Source organism: Falco rusticolus, chromosome 5 (assembly GCF_015220075.1).
Source record: "Falco rusticolus isolate bFalRus1 chromosome 5, bFalRus1.pri, whole genome shotgun sequence".
NCBI lineage: Eukaryota > Metazoa > Chordata > Aves > Falconiformes > Falconidae > Falco > Falco rusticolus.
Genome location: NC_051191.1, coordinates 46,702,534 through 46,723,360, shown reverse-complemented (window position 1 = coordinate 46,723,360; position 20,827 = coordinate 46,702,534). Strand labels below are relative to the sequence as shown.

At 42.9% G+C, this 20,827-nt stretch overlaps 2 protein-coding genes across 6 annotated transcripts in view; one reads left to right on the top strand and one right to left on the bottom strand.

The window, feature by feature from the left end:
* Nucleotides 1–13,032, top strand: part of ELK3 (ETS transcription factor ELK3) — a 39,661-nt gene extending 26,629 nt beyond the window's left edge. Inside the window, exons 3-5 of one of the 2 annotated variants that reach the window (XM_037389709.1) lie at nucleotides 998–1,792; nucleotides 7,459–7,581; nucleotides 11,407–13,032. In XM_037389709.1, the coding sequence (XP_037245606.1) occupies nucleotides 998–1,792; nucleotides 7,459–7,581; nucleotides 11,407–11,505 (1,017 nt within the window). In that variant the 3' untranslated portion in view covers nucleotides 11,506–13,032. The remainder of the gene's footprint in view (nucleotides 1–997; nucleotides 1,793–7,458; nucleotides 7,582–11,406) is intronic. The other variant, XM_037389710.1, reaches the window with a different exon arrangement.
* Nucleotides 13,033–14,269: 1,237 nt separating this feature from the next.
* CDK17 (cyclin dependent kinase 17) overlaps nucleotides 14,270–20,827 on the bottom strand; it is a 96,769-nt gene continuing 90,211 nt past the window's right edge. For all 4 annotated transcript variants that reach the window (XM_037389704.1, XM_037389707.1, XM_037389705.1 and 1 more), the window contains one exon: nucleotides 14,270–20,414. In XM_037389704.1, coding sequence (XP_037245601.1) covers nucleotides 20,377–20,414 — 38 coding nt within the window. In that variant the 3' untranslated portion in view covers nucleotides 14,270–20,376. The remainder of the gene's footprint in view (nucleotides 20,415–20,827) is intronic.

The following is a 20,827-nucleotide window of genomic DNA, read 5'->3' as shown; positions in this document are numbered from 1 at the left end:
ACAGCGTGTTCCTTAGGGTGGTAAATATTCCAGTCCTTTTCCTAGCCCAGGCCAGGCCAGTACCTGGTACCATAAAGTGCCTCTGCAGAGGCGCTTACATGGCATCCTTGGGGATACTGCGCATTGTATTAGAGCAGGCAGCTTACCCGGGTCTGCAGGAAGGGTTAGCGCTGGAAACAGGACCCTCACGAAAGATTTCAAAGGGAATCGGTTCGTTCTATAAAGGGGACACTTTCAGTGTGGCGAATATGATGACAAAAATAAATAGTACTGCAAATCTTTGAGAGGTTTGGGATTTTTTTTTTTTCAATAGTCATTTTCAGTTCAGTGGTTTAGATGGATGGAAAATTTCTGCCTGCCCCGGTGAGCATCCTGAGCCTAATGCAAACCTGGAGATAGCATGGGGATACAGCAGGACACTACTTTTCCAAACCGTGCAAACGGTTAAATTTGTCACAGTTGTAGTTCATGATTGTTGAAAGGACATTCACCGTCAGCCTAGGTCAGTCCTTCTGCACACAGTCAGGAAGAGAAGGTAAATGACTGGAGCAGGGAGGCTGAGGTGGTTTTGTCCCTTGTGGACATTCTAAGAGTATTTCATACTTGGGATAGTTGTGTTGGTTTTGGGAAGCAGAAATGAAGGAGTTTGCCTTCGTTGTGAAATGCAAATGGTGGCGTGGCTTGACTCTGCAAGGTGGAGGCTTGTTCTTAGTGGAAAGAAAATATTCCTGAGCTACCTCAGAGGAAGGAGGAGGAAAACAGCCCACCAGTAGGTCTTTATCATCTAGTAATGGTGATTTTTGTTAGGCACCATGAGAGGCAGGGAGTGGTCTCCTTGGCTGAGCAGAGGTATGGGAGTGAGACAAGGATGAGCAGCGTTAGAAGCCCCACTGAAATGGCCTGCTCAGCTTGAGAACCCTCGTGAACCCCCTTATGTTTGCTGTAGGCAGTGCCTCTAAAATGCTGATCTCTCTAGCATCTGCTTTTGTATTTGCAGAACATCATCAAGAAAGTGATCGGACAAAAATTTGTGTACAAGTTTGTCTCCTTTCCTGAGATTTTAAAAATGGATCCACATGCTGTGGAAATCAGCAGAGAGAGCCTTTTGCTGCAGGACAGCGACTGTAAGATGCCTTCCGAGAGCAGGGATCAGCACAAGCACAGCTTGTCAGCACTGAAAAGCACAAGCCGTAATGAATATATCCACTCTGGCCTGTACTCCTCTTTCACTATCAACTCTCTGCAGAACCAGCCAGACCCTTACAAGCCAATCAAAACAGAAAAACTGGAGGAGAAGTCAGAGGGAAACACGCCAGTTGAAGAAGTTCGGACTGTTATAAGGTTTGTGACAAACAAAACAGACAAACAAGTTATGAGGCCCATGGTGTCGTTGCCTTCCACTTCCGAAACAGCAGCTGCCTCTGCTTTTCTCAGCTCGTCAGTATCAGCTAAAATATCTTCCTTAATGCTACCCAACAGTGCCAGCATTTCATCTCCATCATCATCTTCCTCCCGGTCGCCGTCCCTGTCTCCCACCTCGCCCCTCCCTGCAGAACACAGGAGCCTCTTCCTTGAGTCCAGTTGCTACGACTCAGATTCCCTTGAGCCTCTGAACCTCTCCTCGGGCTCCAAGGCAAAATCTCCATCTCTTCCCCCAAAGGCTAAAAAACCCAAAGGCTTGGAAATCTCCGCCCCACCTATGGTTCTCTCCAGCACCGACATTGGTTCCATCGCGCTCAACAGCCCTGCGCTTCCTTCGGGATCCCTGACTCCAGCTTTCTTCACTGCACAGGTGAGATCTGCCTGTCTCCTGTGCTCTTGTGTTAGCCAGGTATTCCCTCCGTGTGGCCGAGGGTGTTAGCCCTATGGGCCTGTCATCCTCTGATGAAAAAGAACAGCATACGGGGAAGTAGCAGAGGCCTGAACAAAGGGTGGAAAGTAGGTTCCTGCTGGGGTTCCTGCATGAGTATGGAAAAAGCCATCACAGTTCACGGACTGCCCGGAAGGATAATGAGATGGGCAGCCATTAGTTAATACGAGTGAATTGCTTATCGGTTCAAACCAGCCTCCAGGTCTACAAAACAAAGAGGAAAAAGTCAACAAGAAAAACACAGGGGTTTTGTAGGTCACTCCTTGAGCGTGTGCATTGTGGGGTTCTTGGTTAGATTTTTGTATTAGATGTTGCATCCATTCAGTGTGACCTTTTTATCAGTTTTTGAATCTGGAGCAAATTAAGTGGTTTCAAAGACAGGCTCTTAAGCCAGTTTTGATTTCCCAAGTTTTACGTACAGATCCACAGAGTACTTGCCTGAGCTTCCTTTCAGCACACACCTACTGAACCAGTAGGTTATTTTGTTCTTTTTAATCCCGTATTTGTGGTAATGTCAATGGTGAGTTCTCATTTTCAAGCAAGTCTATGAACAAAATCTAGCAGTTCAGAGGAAAAGACGAAAAATCGTGCAGCTAATGACCTGCTGTGTTTAGCAGTGAGTTTTGTCTTATGCTACCGCTACAGAATTAGACAAAAAAGTCCAAGAGTAAAATTATCCCACTGGGGAACACCCCTAACATCCCCTCCCGCCTGCAAAATAAAAGTTGATGCAAATACTAGCACTATGTGAAACAAACTGATCAGTAAATAAATAAATGCCAGTAAATAAATAAATGCTGATTTACTTCTGGCTGTCATAGGGTCACACTGTATCCAGAGTCCTTTTACCTCTTCCCTGTTCAAAGAGGCTTTGCACAGGTGATGCCAGCCGTGCAGCCAGATGTTAGAGATCCCGGAGCTGGCTGCGGGCAGCACGGTGTGCCGGCGCGGGGGGGGGGCCTGCCAGGGCTGGGAGCAGCGGCCGGTGCTCACCGCCAGCACAGCGCTTGCTCTTACTAAGCTTTTCAGCTGGCTGCACGGCAAGTTTGTGCAAAGCCATTGCACATCAGGCACACCTGTAAGCCACCGAGATACGAAGTTGTGTTGCAAAGAAAAGAGGATTTTGTGGGCCATTATCTGCCATTTTTGACACTGTAAAGCCTTTGAGTGAAGTTATGTTTGGCAGGAAGGCCAGAAGTGTGGCAAACCAAACTTGAGGTGCGTTGACAGACTCCTGTCACGGTATGGTTATACCACCTGTAATCTGTTAATATTAAATCTGGAAATCTTAACCAGATTTCTAGATAATAATATTAACATATTATATGTTAATATATATGTTATAACTTATATGTTAATGATAACTATGTTAATAAATCTGGAAATCTTAACCACATAATCTGGTGTGGTATAACCACACCACGGTATGGTTATACCACCTGTAACGGTGGTATAACCATAGTAAGTAACTTTGTTCACAGGGACTAAGTCTGACAAATAAATCGTATCAGATGCCAGCCAGAGACAATGGCAGGAGAAGTTACTACAAACTCTTTAATCTACTGCTGCTCCAAAACTCAGTGTGAGCAGAAATTTCTTGTCTTATTTTGCAATTATTTCTTTGAATGTTTAAATTTCCCATTTATCTATAAACTGAGGTACTTACTGCCCCTGAAAGACATAGGAAAGAATTAGGTAGATGATTGTGGCCCTTTAGCAGGATGGCTAGCTAAGGCTGTGATGACCGTTACCCAACTTAGTGCCGTTACAAATCTTTTTTGACAGGTTGTCGTATCACGGAAGAGGCAGACGGCAGCTGTGTAGGGTACTTCCTGGGTCCATTTGTTTAAACTTCTGGGTATACAGCAACATAGCTTTTTCCCTCTCTTTTAGCCTTCTATTTCTAGTGTGGATAAGAAGTGCCCTGCATCCTAAGTAGTTGACTTAGTGAATATAAAATAAAAACTATGTAACAGCTGTGTTCAGATAGCTGTAATACCACGGTGCAGAATAACTACAGCCATGTTTTAGGCTGGAAATCTGCAGTTCATCCCATCGTCCTAGGAAGAGCATGCATCGTATCTCAAACGAACCCTAATTTATCAGATCCCAGGGGTAGATGCCTGCTGGCATGGGGCAGGTGCAGAGCAGGATGTCAGACACCACTTGCTGCTCAAGGAGTCTTGTAGGTTTGGAGAAGGACCTGCTGCCTGAGAGGGTGTTTCGGATGGCTTTCCATTGTACCTGCCAATCACAAGGAATACCCTTGCCTGGAGCCCTGTGAAAGGGCACGTGATATGCACAACCAATTTCAGAACAGAAAAATGGGTTTGAAGATGTCAGTACATACAGTACCATACTTTGGTGGAGAAATGTCAGCTTTCCACTTGATTAGCTTCAAAGAGAGATATTTAGATTTTGTTCAGTAGTTGCTTATTTCACAGATTCCTTATGCTTGTTATTTTTGTTGGCTCTCCCTTGGCCAATGTGGATACATAATTTGACTCACTCTTTTCCTTCAGGCCTCTATTTTAGCATTTGTAACGCTTACAACATGCTGCTTCCTTACAGACAAAGTAGTGTGCTTGCAGCTAGCATGTGCATGGTCTGTATTCCACATACACCACCCAGGCTCCGGCACGTGCCTAATGACCTGGGAAGCAACGTACGTGTGACAGCACTTGCCCGTTACCTGACAGCTAGAAGTGACAAGACAGATGGTACTTACACGCATTCTTTGTCAGAGAAGTCAGGAGCCCTAAGCATCGTTGCTTAAGATAATCTTCTCTGTGCAGTGAGTTACTTCTGTTTAAACTGTTCCTATGCTTAGATTATAATGACATTTTTTTCAAAGTAGGAACTTCCCACTGGGTTCCGCATCTAATACCAGATGTACAGCTGCGTGAGGGCAGAAAATGAAGTGACACATGAGTTTCCGCGTGTAATTCAAGGATAGCCTGTGCTGTGGTGTTGTTTACACTTACGTTTCCTCTGGTGGTTTTGTTGCTTGGCTGGTGGCGATACTGAGAACAAGCCTGGGAGGCCCTGTGCTCTTTTTGCATTAAATATTAACAGATTTGGAGGCTTGCTTTGGCTGGCTCTTGGCTCTGGCAGAACTCGCAGACATGAGTGCTCTGATCATCAGAGGACATGAGCTTTTGGTTAGCGCTGTTGTTAGGCGTGTTAACACGCTTCCAGAGTTGAATGGAGGACAGCTCAGTTTCAAATCTCTCTCTCCAAAGATCTGCTGTGGCGGTATCTGGGTAGGAATAAACACCTCCAAGTTTTCTTCATTATTTTGAAAAGACTCTCTCAAGAACCGCATTTTCAGTTCTGGGTACCTGCTGCTTCTTAGAGAAAAAATAAAGAGCTGAGGCGTAGCTCACTGGACCTCTTAGTGCAGTTAGCACAATACTGTGTCCTTAGTTGAATGTTGTTGGGTCTTGCTGCTTACATCGTTGGTTTTAAGGCTAGTAGTAAGTAGATCTCCGAGTATTTATCCTGACCTAATTCGGTATGTTGTCAGTCCCATAAATCCCTGTCAATAGCTGCCTGCCCGTGGAGCATCAGTTTGTAATGCGGCACAGGGAAGGTGCTCTCGCTGGTACTGCTGTTTTCCTGCCCTGCGAAAGCAGGTCAGGGTCCTGCAAAGGGAAAGCAAGGTCCTGGGAGGACGGTGTTTGTGAGGGAGCCATTCCCAAGTGTCTGGTTGTCAAGTATTTTTTCTAGTATCTTGACAGAGCTGTGTCACCTGATGGAATCAAGACAGAAGTTTCCTCCTTGCCAGGCCTTAACGCACTCTTTGCCCCTTTTGTTGTCATCCAGATAGATCCAGGCCCTGGCCTCACTGGTACGCCTGTGGCCACCATACCTGCTGTTCCACTGCATGAACACCTCTTGCTTTCCAGCAATACCATATGTTTATTACACCTTGGGACATAACTGTGGTTTCTTCTGGGGGGTTTGGTGTTTCTGATCCCCCTTCTTCAGCACAAGGGAGATGGCAGTGTCCTTTCCCTTCCCATTTCCCCATGAACCCTGCTTTTTTTGAGATTCCTTAAGAGAAATCACCCCCTTCAAGAGCATCCAAGCTCTTTGTATTAAACAGCCTTTCAGACACCTTGGGACAGAATCACTGGGAGGACCTTAATCTTTGCTGCTTCTTGTCTCTCCCATCTCTTCTGCTGGTGTTGAACTGTGTGACCCTGTCATGAACTCTAGTAGAAGCATGTCAGAGCAGGTCTGTATTCCTGTGTGTTTGCACAGAGCCTGGAACACCACAGCTGATCCCTCAGGCACTGCTTTGCAAATCATATGCCTGTCGTATTTGAAAATCCACATGCTCTGTGGTACCTGCCTTTCTGAGCCTGCTCACCGCAGAGTCCTGGCAACGGGATGTGACAGCCCGTGGTGTAAGCAGTTGTTGCGTGAGACTCCTGGTTCCAGTTGACGTATGTGCGAGTTGTATGTTTCTGGCCTGGTGGGAAGCTAGCAGGTACCAGAATGCATGACGTGCTCGTTACTAGGGGGAGACGCTCCTTACCTTCTGTCTTCTGTTTACATATTTTAAAGCCTGGACAAACTGATGCCCTAGTTCAGCTGAGCACCAAGGCACTTGTCCTACACAGGGAAACATGTACTTACATGCTAAGTGTGCACTCAAATTCCATTAAATGCTTTGCTAAATAAGACTTGATTTTAGTAATTGGCATCAAGATTACTGCTGAGATTATCTCATTATGCCAAATACTTTGTTCAAAACTGTTACATCGCTTTCATGTTCTTTTTTGGAAAGATAAAATTACTCTGGATACAGAATAATTCATGTGATTCTTCCTTTGAATGGAGATTTGCATGTGCTTTAACTCTGCCTCCCCTCCAGTTGTGCTGTAGAAGTGCTGAGAGCATTCCCAGAAGTCCTCGCGTACCATGGCACTGGAAGGAGCCACCTCCAAGTTGGGAAGAGCCATGGATTCTTAGTTCTTGCCATTTTGGTTCTTTTCCAACAATTTGCTGTGCTCTTTGCGTCTCTCTGGGCGCCCAACCCATACACCTGCCTCTTGCTGCGTCAGCCTACACGCTGCCAGTTTCTTGAAACTTCTTCCATTTTGAACAGGCGTCATCAGAGGAGTAAAATTCAAAGGCCGGCAGTGGCTCTTTTGGCTCCACATGCAATTGTATTAATGCTTCAAAAGCTGCAGTCAGTTCAAGCAGTCGCTGCCCTTCAAAAGGTAAAAAATCATTCCGAAGGAGACTAGGCTTTGCTTGCAGACATTTGGGTACACGTGGTATTTTATACAGTTGCATGAGCGTGGTTCAAATAAACAGTAACTGTGCTTCTCCTTAAGCAAACTGCAACAGCAATGAAATCGGTTTGCATACGAAGGAATATTAAATGGGCAGGTATCCAGTGCTGACCGATGCAGGGCTGGACGGGCAATTGCTGCTGGCCAGTAGACTGGGCATGCGTCTGAATTGACTGGGAAAAAGAGCCAGCAGGTGAAGTGTTAAGACTTTAGGGGCTGTGACTACTGTGTGGAGCTGTAACTCCCAAGGCACGCATCACGGGGTGTTTTTTTGTTTTGCAGACCCCAAATGGATTATTGCTGACCCCAAGCCCACTGCTGTCTAGCATTCATTTCTGGAGTAGCCTCAGTCCTGTTGCTCCTCTGAGTCCTGCCAGGCTGCAGGGACCAAACACTCTGTTCCAGGTAGGTCTTTCCAATGCACAGGTTTCATTTCTGAAAGCGCACATGTGGAGGAGACATCAGGGGAACACCTGCTCACAGTGGTCCAGAGCTTTTCAAATAGTTTAAGCGAATATGGGAGTTAAGAGGCACTTTTAAAGAGAGGCCTTACTTGTACCCTCTTTAAACCCTTGGTAGCACAGTCAGAACCTACAGGGCAGTCTACTGCAGCGAGCACACACATACTACATGAAGGAAACAGAAATAAATGCTGGACCCCAGTAACAGTCGGTAGCTGAGCTCTCAGAGCTTCAGGAAGAGAGCGCAGACCAGTCAGGGACCAGCCAGGCGAGTAGTGCATCGTGGACCCTGGGAAAACCAAGACCAGTTGGGGTCTCGCTCAGTAAGGTGGGTGTAGGTTTATCCTTCTGGCTCAATGAGCTCCTTCTCACTCAGGAAGACAGGGCACAGTTGTATTTACTATAAGGGCACTCTGAACCTGAAGGCTCTATTTCCAGTTCTGCAAATTATTTGTCCTCAACCATAAGTTAATTCATACCTCTGAGCGCCTCTCTGTATGTAACAGGAGAAAGGCAGCGTTGTCCCCTCTCACTCACGGGTACTGAAAGAGTAAAACTCTTTTAATAGATTTTATATTAATTTTATAGAGACATGGTAAATACAAAAGTTTTTAAGTAAACCACACTGGCCACAGCACTCTGCTGCAGCATTTGCTTGAGGCTTAGGAACAGGATGGTGGGGATGGTGTATTAGCAGCTCCAGCTGTAGCTGTTGCAAAGCAGCTGATTCAGGCAGTCACAGAAGACACTTTGCTGATCAGCTGACTGGCAAGAAGCACAAGAAGCCGATGGCCATTTGAGCAGCTGAAGAATGCAGGGACACCCCTGGAATGAACTCCCCAGCTGCTGTGGAGGGCCAACACTAACAGAAGAGGGGGCTGCTGCTAGTAGACGGGGACCCCGTGTTAGTTTCTGAACCTTCAGGGAGACTGACAGCCCAACTCCAGGGCTGGGCTTTAGCTCAAGTGCTCTGCTCAGGTATGGTCCTCACTGGCATAGTAAGTCTTTCCACCTCCAGTGGGACAGCTGAGCGTGGAGCCCTAGGGCTGCTTATTTGTGTTTTGGATAAACTCATTTGTCCCTATTGGATCTTGGTTTTGCACATGTGGTTAAAAACAGCCAGACATTTCGTTTGAGAGGGAAGTGTCTGTGCCATGGCCTGGAATGGGCTTGTACGGACATACGCTGGCCACCCCCTGCGGGAACTGAACGTGGAGAGTGGTCTTGGCTCACTCTCTTCTGAGAGACCCAAAGGGCCTTCTAAACGATGCTTGATTCAGGCAAAGGCTACAAGGACAAGTTTGTAGAGCATGAAGCTTTATTTTAACAGCAGATAGGCTGTGAAATGACAACCACAGCTGAAGTCTTGCCAGCCCCACCAAGACCTGCCAGGCTGGCCCACGTGGGCGTCGGGGCAGAGCTGTCCCCTGGCTGCCTGCACAAGCCAGCCCATGCTCCGTGCAGCTGGTCAGGGAACGGAGGAAAGCGCTGGAGCTGCTTCACGAATTGCTTCTGCTTTCACCTGGTCCTTTGCACTGGGAGTTTAAAGAACACTTGGTTGTTGTTGTTGGAGTCGGAATCCTGCCAGCAGCTCAAGGCTAGGGCAGCTCTGCAGCTGCCTGCCTGCCCCTGCACCCCTGCCTGCTAGCACCCATGGAGGACAGACCAGGTTCCCCTATTTCTTTTTCTTCCAGGCGTGTGCTGCTTGTCACAGTAGCACTATGCCTGGCGTTGCCTACAGTTCTTTAGTACTGGTCTTTGTATAAATACAAGGACTAGGACAGGAGCCATCCATGGTCACGGTCCCCCTAAGCCCAGAACAAGCCTATGGGAAAGTACGGTCCCTCTTTTAATGAAGCAGGAGGAGCCTGTTCTGGCAGTGCTGGACACAACTACGTGCATATTCCCTCACAGAGCACACAGATGCTTATTAACTGGTAAAACCTCTCCTTCCATGTTCATGAGGTGAAAGCAACTCCCATACATCTCTGTCTATACACCCTGTGTAGAGCATCACTGAAATCTGCGGTCTCCTTCCACACAATTTACCTTGATATACTGACCTACCTGGGAAGTCTTCCCTTTGAAGCCACACTGCAGTGTAATTAAAACTGATTTTGATGTTTCATCCATTTAGTTTGAAATCACATAACAGCAAGAGACTTGCACAGAACTGGTTAATTAAAAAAAAATGCAGCCAAATGTAAGGACTATCAGGTTAGCTTGAATTTAGTGTTAACTAAATTAAGCGTTTTTTCTTTGTTACTACTGTGTAGAGGGTAGCACTGAGAGGGTGTAGTCAAGTTCCAGATCCCCACTGCATGGAGGCATACAAATACAGAGCATTGTCCTAGCCCCAGGGGCTACAGAGACAACAGGACGGAGGACAAGAGAGCTGGGTTGGGGTGGAGACCAGGGGAAGGAAGAAATGGTGACATTAGCATTGTTTGCATCTCAGGCCATAGTGCCAGCATGCCACCTGCCTCAACAGACACCAAAGATCACACAACTCTATGTTAGAAATCACATGAAACACATTATAATTTATGTGTCTCGCTTTAGAGATCTAGACTGGAAAAGCAAGAGCTTGTAATCAAGTTCTGTGCTTTAATTAATCTTGGCAGAAGTGATGGACACATTTCCCGAGGTTTGGTTTGGTTAAAACAAGAGCCATCAGCCAGTCCTGGCCACGCCAGGAGTGCGGTGCCAGCCCCCGCAGCACACCGCTGAGCCTGCGCTGCCTGGCATGGTTTTCAGCTGCGTGTTGAAGACAGGTACCATTAACTAACACCTCCGTGGAAGAGTAAACTGGTTACAAGCAGATTATATGCACGCACGTGCAGAGGCTGATTACACCACAGCCGGCTGTTGAAGAACTGATCTGATAAGGGGAAAAAATACGCCAGACACGTGAAGTTGGGAGCTCTGTCTCTCTCAAGCCCACAAAAGCCCAGCACCGCTCCTGGAACTGGGCCTGGAGGCTAGATCGGTATCTACCACTGGGATAATTCCCACCTCATGCTGCAGCAAGTTTATTCCACCCACTTTGCCTTTTTTCTCTGGTCAGATGTTAAGGACTAGTCACTACACGTCACTGCAGGCAAGTTACAGACAGGATGCCGTCATGAACTAGGAATATGCAATTTATGTATTGAGTAAGTATTTTTTGCACAATAGTTCAGCAGCAGGTTAATACTAAGTGACAATATATTCTGCTTCACATACTGAACGATCCGGCATAGCTGATGTATGTTTTTTCAGTGAATACAGAGGGGAAACTGTAAATACTTGAGAGTAATTTTCCCCATGCTTTGTATTCACAATTGTACTTTTTCTACCGTAAAACTACATCTCTACTTTCAGTTTTGCAAAGCTCTTTCCTGCTTAGCTTTTGTGAAGGACAGATGAGAAGGATGTATTTTAATTAATAATTTGTAGACTGAAAAACACTTTTGGAAGCAGAACGGATGGCAAAAATTTCTCTATAGGATTCACTTTCCCTGGGTGAGATAAACATGTTGTTACGTGAACCTCTCTATAAAATGTAGCCAATAATAGATTTATACATCCCTGTACATTACAAATTATTCAGGTTTCATCCTCTGTTTTACATCCCTAATGGCTGATGCAGGCCTTTGGTGTGTATCTTACTATATAGAAATCACAAGTCTTGAAACCATCTGGAGTCAGCTGCTAATGCTATATCCATCTGCTTCTGGGCTGAATGATTTGAGATAAAGAGTAATTTTTACCTTTTGGCCTCTTACAGTTTCCAACTCTGCTAAATGGTCACATACCAGTGCCACTTCCCAGTCTGGACGGAGCCTCTTCTCCAGTACTGCTTTCTCCAAATGCTCAGAAATCCTGATGTTGCCTTATCGCACCAAGGACTTATTGGTGGATGTAACACTTCATTCCTATGGGCTAGTTTTTCCTGTGTCATGAGAAGGACATTGTGAAACCCTCTATTACTTTGGTTTGCACTTTTCATTACATGGATAATCTACTTTTATTATGTTAGCATTTTTAAACAGTGTTTATATATAAAAGTATATATAAATCTGTTTTGCATTAAATGAATTATAATTTTTTTATATCATAGCTCTCAAGTGTTGAACACTTCTGTTGTTGATGAAGTACTTTTCTTAATGGATTGCAACAATGTATCTAATAAGGATGTGAAGCTTCTTTCTAATCCCTTTTCCTGCATATTACGCGTTGTGCTTGTGTAAACTATAACCGGCTGTGCCTTCTTTTGCATAATTGTCATGTAAATGACTTATATATTTTCTAGTATTAAGATAAAAAGTTGAAAGAAAAAACTAGTATTGAACAGCCCTATGGTAGTATTTCAGTATTCTCCATGGATAGGCCGTATGTCGCAGTGTATTCATGTAACTTTGTATTAAGTGCTTTCAAATTGTATAAAAATAGCCTTATAATTTTTCTTTGCTGAAGTGGAAAACGTAATCAACGTTACAGTCAGAAGATGCATTTAGGAGTAACAAAGCCACATTTACACATCTATGCCCAAGTTCTTCTGTTGAGATGCAACAGGGAGGACCTGGGCTGTGAATATTAATGAGATTTCCAGCATTTGAGAACACTCCTGTAGAAAAAAGGAGACGTTACTCAGAATTTATTCGGCCTGTACTTCTTAAGGTCAACATAACAGCTGGAAGGACTGCAGGTAATCTCTGTTTTCCCAGGGAATGAGGATCATTCCCGATAGAGAATTACCAGGTGCTTTGTTCAGTCGTGCCAAGTGCCTTCTATAATTCCCCTGGAAAGCTGATTCTTGTTACTAAAGCTCAGAAGGTCATATTTCCCCTTCCCCCAAAGCTGGAAAAGTTACAGGACTGTAAATTAATGCCTGGTGCTTGTGAAGAGGTATACTGTACATGTGGGATGTTTATGTATAAACATCTGAATTCTGGATTAAAAAACCCAGCACTGTGTTACTATATACTTGCAACTTGAATTTACTGGGCATGTCCTCCACCTTGAGGTGATGGTTTAGTCATCTAAATGTCAGGTTAGGATTAGGCTAGACTCGCTGGCACCACAGATTCTAATCTTGGCAGGGCTGATGCAAATCTTCAGTTTTCTGAGGTGGCTAAATTGGGCTGAATGCAGCTTTACCATGTAGGTTTTTCAGATGAGACCTTCAAAAACCAAATCAAAATCAGAATCCTGTTTGCTACAGGTCATTAGAGCTTCTACTTTGCTTTCTCTGCCAAGCAGCTGGCTAAAAGTCCACTCTTGAAATTTATGCAGTGAGTTGTCTGCCGATTTTCTGCTTGGATGCATTTCAGTGATGATGTGTGTAGTTAATTGTAAAGTGCTTTTGGATCCTTCAACCTGAAAGGTGCTAAATAAACATTTTATTAATGCAGTTCTGATGTTGAAAAGCCATTTTTGGGGCAGAGGTAGTCTGACAAAAGACAGCAGGAATTTTCCTCAGGCTCCTGGGTTGCACAACCAAAAATGACTCCTCAGTTTCACTCCCAGTAATTAATGGGATAAAAAACTGCTGTACCAGTGTGAAGTACCAGTGCTGATAAACACAGCAATTAGATGCAGTACATAAGGAAAAAGAACAAAGCGCATGGGAAGTCATTTGTGTTTTAAGAGCTCCAAGAGGTACCATTCCACGCACTCAAAACGCAAAGATGAACCTATACAAGATTTACGACTGAAGGGAAATTTTATATCAAGTAAAATCAGAATAGGTTGGAAGAAAAGACAGCATGTAACTGATGGGATTGACTAGTCTAGTGGAGATAAATCACAAGGGCTTACAGATCAAACATTTCTCTGTCAATAGGTTCCTCCCAGGTACATGGAATATTTTTCAGTAGGGAAGTTGCCAAGATGCAATTATTCACGCTCTAGACCCAAATCTCATCTCATTTTCGAAAAAGCATGAACACCTGCTTCAGTAGTCTCACCTCGTACACGCCAGTATAGCTCATGGGAGAACAAGGCATAGAGATGAGGTGTTTCTCACTACGAGTTTAAAAAGTGAAGACAAAATACTCATGAAAATTCGGTCTTCGACTTAATAACTATTGATTACCACGCTGCAACAGAACAGACAAACATGAGGAGGGAGGGAGCGAGAGAGAAGAGATTCTTTAAAGCATCCAGATTCTTCCAAGTTTTTACTATTCATAAGGCAATTTTTTTTCTTTTCAAAAGGCTCAACACACCTTGACACACCGACACCTCCCCTCCCACCCTCTCGCCCCTTCAGTGACTTTGCTTTTTTTTTAAAGACAGCAGAAAATAGCAGTTTGGGAACAAAAATCTATTTTAACAGATTACTGTAAAGGATCTGAGAGAATCCAATAAAACTTCAGGGAAGACACCCAGGAAAGTAGTGCTGTATTCTCATCTTTGAGAGAATAAAACCAGCAGTAGAACACGTCTTCTTTTTCTAGCTGACTTTTCAATTAAAAAAACCCAGGTTGTCAAAATGAAACGTGCCTTCCGAATTGGTCAATAATGTGGAACAAAAATTCTTCGTACCAGCAATAACTTATACAAATGAAGTCCAGCCTCTCAAGTGTAACACTTACCTAAACCACTAGATTGTTATGCCTTATGCCTCGAAGAAAATACTCTATTGGTAATTTTCTACTGAATTTTATTAACAGATACCTTTTTAACTCTAGAGAAAAACCAAATAAATGTTTATAAAATAAATACTGTCAAAGTGTCAGTATTTCTGTGGCACAGAGAGTTCCAAGCCAACAATCCTGGGGAACAAAACGGGATTTACTGTTTTCAGTATTCATGGTAGTAAATGCAATTTGATTATACTTGAGGGATTTTATGGAATGATTTACACTTTATTCACACTTCAGCAATACACAAAAAGTTTTCAATATTATACAGGCTGGGTGCATGCTTAGGCTATTCTTGGCTTACCTTCACATTGTTTTTTTCAGAAAGGCAAGTATCCGCCAGTAAGGCCACAGCTACTGGGTAGCTTTGCCAAGAGACTGCACACATCTGCCCTGGCACAGGTAAGTGGCTTCAGTTCTAAAGAAAACTTTCAAGGTGAGGAAAACTGTGATGGGTGATAACAAACTACAGAAAAAGTCAGATATGACATGTGTCCATTATGTCAACAAAGAACAATTTGTTTTGTCTGAGTAAAACTAGTCTCATGAGACAGGTACCTGCCAATCTGGAAATACCTACCAAAGAAGTAATGAACTGTCAACAAGATGACTGCTTAAAGGGGAGATGGTCCTTTAAAACACTCTACAGCATTTAATTTTAACAGAACAAGTTTCTGCATTAAGAGGCTGCGTGATCTTGTGCCTACAGGAAGCATCTTCAGAAGCCACCGCGACCACCAAACGAGTTTAGAAAAGGCATAGTAAGTCCAGGTAGTCTTTTATGTAAAGGCGTCGCTGTTCCCTTCTGATCTTGAGACTGCCTGTTTATCCCGTAGGATAAACAAACACCGGTCACTCATGTTTAAGCGTAACTCTACGAAGCTGTCAGAAAAGTACAACTTCAGAAATCCGTTTTAGCCCCAAACTGTAACTGCTCTTACCAATCAATACGTGAGTGCTCTGCCTACACAGGTGGAGTACAAACCTATTTCTTGAGGCAAAGAGACTGACAGCATTAGTGAGGAGAGGTACAAATTTAAATAATGAAGAAAGAAGAATGAACCTCAGGGCAGGGACTCGGGACAATCGGCATCACGGCCTGCCTTGGGTGGGGTGGTATTTGTAGAGAAGCATCCTATAAGAGAGGGCTCTAGGATACATTAATATTTTTGTCTTAAAAGATTCCCATCAGTTTGTGTTTATTCTGCAAGAAATGCAAACGGACAAACATCACCTGAATTATTGCTAACATGGCTCCAGGTCAGCTGCCGCCTCCTGCAAATTAAGGAAATTACATTTCCTCCTGGAAAAGAGTCATTGAAAAAACAAGCTCAGGGTGTGAGGGAGGAGGAGCAGGCAGTGCTGACCCTGCCATGCAGGGCCTGGAGAGAGGTGCTCTGCAAGAGCCTGTTGGGGAGGGGACAGGGAAGAGCATCCTCCCTGGTTTGCAACCCAGAGCGATGGCAAATCCATGAGCAAGATCCCACTGCATCAAATGAAGGAACTTCGTAGCTCTCTGGGGAAAAATGTGTTTCAAGATACGGCATCTGAGCTGAACGAGACTCGTATTTCATTAGGAGGACTGTAAAAGCAACCTGTTTAGGCAGGCCTGCTTCTTAAATGATTCTGGAGGATGCAGCCAGGACAATAAACACAGCAGTTACTTACCATGGGAAGTATATGCATACATGTGCATTCACAGTTTAAGTTGGCTCAAAAATTACAGAACTTAAATGAGTTAAGGGATCTTTGGAAAGCATGTGAAAATAATGGAAAATTGTAACGCACGTGTTTTTCCACCGACATCAATCTTTTTCTTTCAGTTAAATGAGAAAGGGACTGTACAGCCCACTAAAATTCATGCACAAAAGATTAAAAAAAATCTAGGATAGCTAAACTCTAATCCCAGTTCTGACAACACAAATATCCACTGCAGCCTGGAAGAAGAGTGTGATGATTTCTGTGCAACTGAACTCCACAGATGAAAAGACTGTATGGTATGAATTAAAGCCTATGTATCTACTTGGCTTTTACTTTTCAAAACCACCCCACCTGTACGGCCAGAGCTTACTTTACAATGTACCGATTAGCTAAGCACTTGCACAGTACTTCCTTCATGTTTTACAATCTGTACTTGTTATCTTGTCAGTCTCTTAAATTGGTCTGATATGGATGTCAGTGAGATACATGGATGATGCTGACTGGGACACCGGCCAAACAGCAGCATTGAATCTAACAGCCCAGTCTCTGAAATGGAAAAAGGAGAAAAAAAACCACCCTGTAAGCACTCAAGTTCCTCCACAAAATTAAGAAGTTTCATAGATACATTGCATTTGTTTCCAAGCCAAACTTTACTACGGGGGGAAAAAAAAGTTTCAAAACATGCTAACGCGGTGCCTGAATTGTTTCAACTCTGCCCATTAGTGACCAGATAAAATGTTGTCACAGACAAGGTAAAATCTCATTTTTCTTCAGTGTCATTATATGCTATAGCCGTGTATTTCCATATTTGTCTGGATTTCTTTCAAGTCTGACCCTAACTCCGGGTGTTTCCTGGGTTTTTAATACTTGACTTGGGGATATTTACAACATACCTTTCGTATATTTTGTCCTCAGTAACTGCATGGATACTTAACCTTAATTCAATCTTAACATTGCAAAACAGGAACAACGTACCTTTATTCCATTGAAAAACTCATGCGTGAACAATGAGCAGGCAGCCCAAAGAATGCTACCTTGCAGTTTTTCAAATGATTAGCAAATACAAAGCATGTTGATTCTTTAATAATTGTTTATTTTAAGTTTTATTGCCCAATTCAGGGATACACTCTGGCTACTTAATGCTGTGGTAAAGCAGCACAAAAATAACACAGCTGTGTTGAGATGCATGTTCCACTAGAGCATTGCTGAGCAGCTGGTTTGCCTCTTCAATCTCCTACTCTGTCCTGTCCATCCCCATCCTCCACCCACCCTCTCTCCCCTTCATCCTTCACCTGCATGTGCATGCAACCTCACCACCTGCCTCTTCCCTGTCTTCAAGACCACCTTATTCCTACACACACCTACACACGCACCTTGGCATTCCTACCCTGGGGTAGATGGAATACACCAGGTATCTTCTAAAACTAACTACTTAAAATCAGCAATAACTTGCAGGCCATTTCTCATTAACTGATCACTCATCTTCAAGCAAAGGTCGTCATACCGGATCTCAAGCGTCACCCATTTTTAGCGACTATCTGCTTGTTTTTCATCACGGTTGAGGTCTTCTCCCCGAAAGGCCAACGCTCCCTACAGTTCCTGGGGACAGTGAAACAAAGTCCGTAGCACCTGATGCTGCCAGACAGGAGGCAGAACACTGAACTGCATGAAAAGGACGTCAGAGAAATGCCCAGCAACTTCAGACTCGCTGACTACTGCCCCAGACAGGCAGCTGCCACAGAACTGTCTCTGCTGACACAGGAATTTCGATTATAGACAAAAAACCCCCACAAACTGGCTTTACCACAGATGCCAAGTTTCTTAAGAAATACATCCTTTAAAAACTACCTCCTAATGAAGACAACCGATTCACTTATAGGCCCTTAGGAAAAAAATCTCTTATAAGCAGAATGCTTTAGTTTTATGGAAGATCTTTTCATCTGTAACAAAAAACCTGAATTCCTACTTAAAATGGAAACGTCCTTTTGTTAGCCGCAGCTGATCCCTTTCTAAATTTATTAATGAACTTCATTTTACCAGTTAAACCTTTAAGTCCTTTACTCATTAGTGTCACGTTATTACTTGTTCTTTTATGACCTATAAAACATTACTGTTCTAGAAATGCTTAATCCCACATTTATCCACAGTGAACGTTTACTCTGAATCTTCACTACTTTTGTAAAAAAAGGAGATGTTTTCCTGATACTTCCTGCTTCAACACCATCACGTCTACAACGTATTTCCTACAAAGTTAATCAGTATAAAATCTAGATCAGATCCATAGCAACTATAAAAAAATATATAACAACTATTTCAGGACAAAGGTTTTTCATCAGTGCCAAATCTGCCTCTGACACACACATAACGCTCCCACTGGTATCAGTGGGAGACCCACGCATGTATCTGAGACCCGTATTACGCTCCTAGACCCAGGCAACGCTTCTGATACCGTGTAACATGCAGGACTTGCTTGCCTAAAATTAGACTGTGGACCATGTTTATGATAAGAACCTGAATGGCCTCAGTCATGGATGAGTCACATTACTTTCCACTGCCACTACTTCTGCACTGCATGAATTAATAAGCAGCCAAAGTTAAAACCGATGACTCCCACAACACACAGATCTAGCTAAACGTTTCCAACAAAGCCCCAAGAACCGCAAGTTCACTTAGTCTGTATTTTTAACAACACAGGGCCTTTGTTATTATAAATTTCAAAACAAAACCCAAAGAATTCCACATAATATTTATACTTTCAAAAGTACAATATTAATACAGGTCGGTCAGTTAGAAATAACAGCAGTTTGTTAGGTCTACAAGATTTAACGTAAAACCGGTTTACAAAGGCTGAAAAGCAGTAGTGGTCCAATAGTCACCATTACACATGAATTTCTCTCTTCCAGAAAATAAAATAAAAAAAAAATCCCAATTAAAATTTACCAGTATCAATGAAATATTAATAAAACACCCCCAAACATGCCACAATCACTATTCACAAATAAAGTTAAAATGAAATATACAAAAATTCACTTAATACTGTTAAATAACAATAAAACTACAAGATTTCCTGAACAGAAATGGTAGGACCCCTGAACGTTTTACAGTGAATGTCAGGAAAAATTAAGTTACCTATGACTATTTTCATGATATACCAGCCAAAGATTTACATGACCATTTCAAAATATACCAATAAGATTTACAGTTTCTTTAAGATGCACTAAACAAATAAGTTCATAAAGGTGAACACAAATGCTTAAAAATACTGTAACCATCACCAAGGGTGTACTTATGATACTCACTGAGATGCATAAGCATAGTAGTAACATGTTTACTGTCTCTGGTAAACAGATAACATCTAAGATCTGAAAAAACTCTCTAAGTTCCCACTGTAAAAGCTCTGTGGTATAGTGAGTTCTTATCAAGTACAAACTTGCATCTTTCCAGTTGATTTCAAGTGAATAATACACAAATGGGAGAGCAACAAGGTGGGAAAAGCGTGACATTATTCCCATTTTCTTGTAATTAGTTGTCCTGTTCCTCTAACAAAATTCTAAATTTCAAAAGTAAGCCAGGGTCCAATGTACATGAATAATCTTTTTACTCTTTGTACTTCTATGTTAAAAACAAGGTAAAAAAGTCATTGCTTCTGCAGGCCCCATATGCACAACAACGTGCAAATATCTTACACTGGAGTAAGCCTGACAAAATTTATCATCCAGCCTCCACGCTCTAATTTATCAATAACTAATGTAGGATCTGAGAGCAAATAATAGTGTCTGTTCACTTGTTTGAATCAACTTTCACACCATGTGCTTTTCAAAAACATTATAATTATTCAACTATTGCAACACATACTTCCAATGTTAAATAAGGAATTAAGTGCCATGAACTTAGAGCATTAAAGATGGTTCACCTATAGCCAAGCAAAGCTATGTTTACATTCCAGGAAACACTGCAGTTTAAGAAATACAAAAAAACCCCGCAGCAGTAGAACATTTTATGAAGAGAAACAGATGCATTCACATATTATAAAGCCATTGCAACTTCTTCAGGCATGGAACTGTTGTGTTACTATACAGACAGTAGTTATTTAGCAGCAATGATTCCGCAATAAATAATGCACTGTTTTTCTCAGTCCTGCACAAAAATTGCAGCTACAGTTACATCAACAGCTGTAACCTACTGGCTCTAGTGGCAGAGGAGACCTTAAAACCAACTGTACAAAAAATTGTCACACTGTGACAACAAATATAAAAACATAATCTGCAGGTTGGAAATAAAAAGACTCCACTGTGAAGAGGACAGTGTAGACAAACTGTGATTCCAAGTCCACCAACAGAGAGCACTGCCTTCAGATCCCAGTCCTTGATTGACAGGATAGGCTTGGGCTTGACTCTGTATCGCCCACTTTAAAAAAGCATGCTCTGCCTTCTGTTCTTCCCATGTCCTACAACAGAACATGGACCACGGTAAGAAACCAAAGCATTTGCTCAACAAGGTATTCAGTTGCTATTTGTATCTTCTGTCTTTCTATTTTGAAAGAATATCCTTTGTCCTGAAATCATATCAGTGTCTTCTTTTAACTGCACTTACTGCAATTTTATTTTTTTATTTTTTTTTTACTTTGCCACCATTCAACACCCACACAGTAATCGTTTGAAACTCCAAGATGCTCTCAGTATTAACAGTCCCTCTGCCCATCCCTGGTCAAACTCACCTCCTTCTATGCATTTAGCTTATTGTCTCTACAGGAATCTGAGCAAATAATTCTTGGTATTTGTTTGAGTACATTCACACAGACCAATTTAACCAAGTATTTTTCAGTTCCAAATGCCTCTGACACAGCATTCTGTTTGCAGA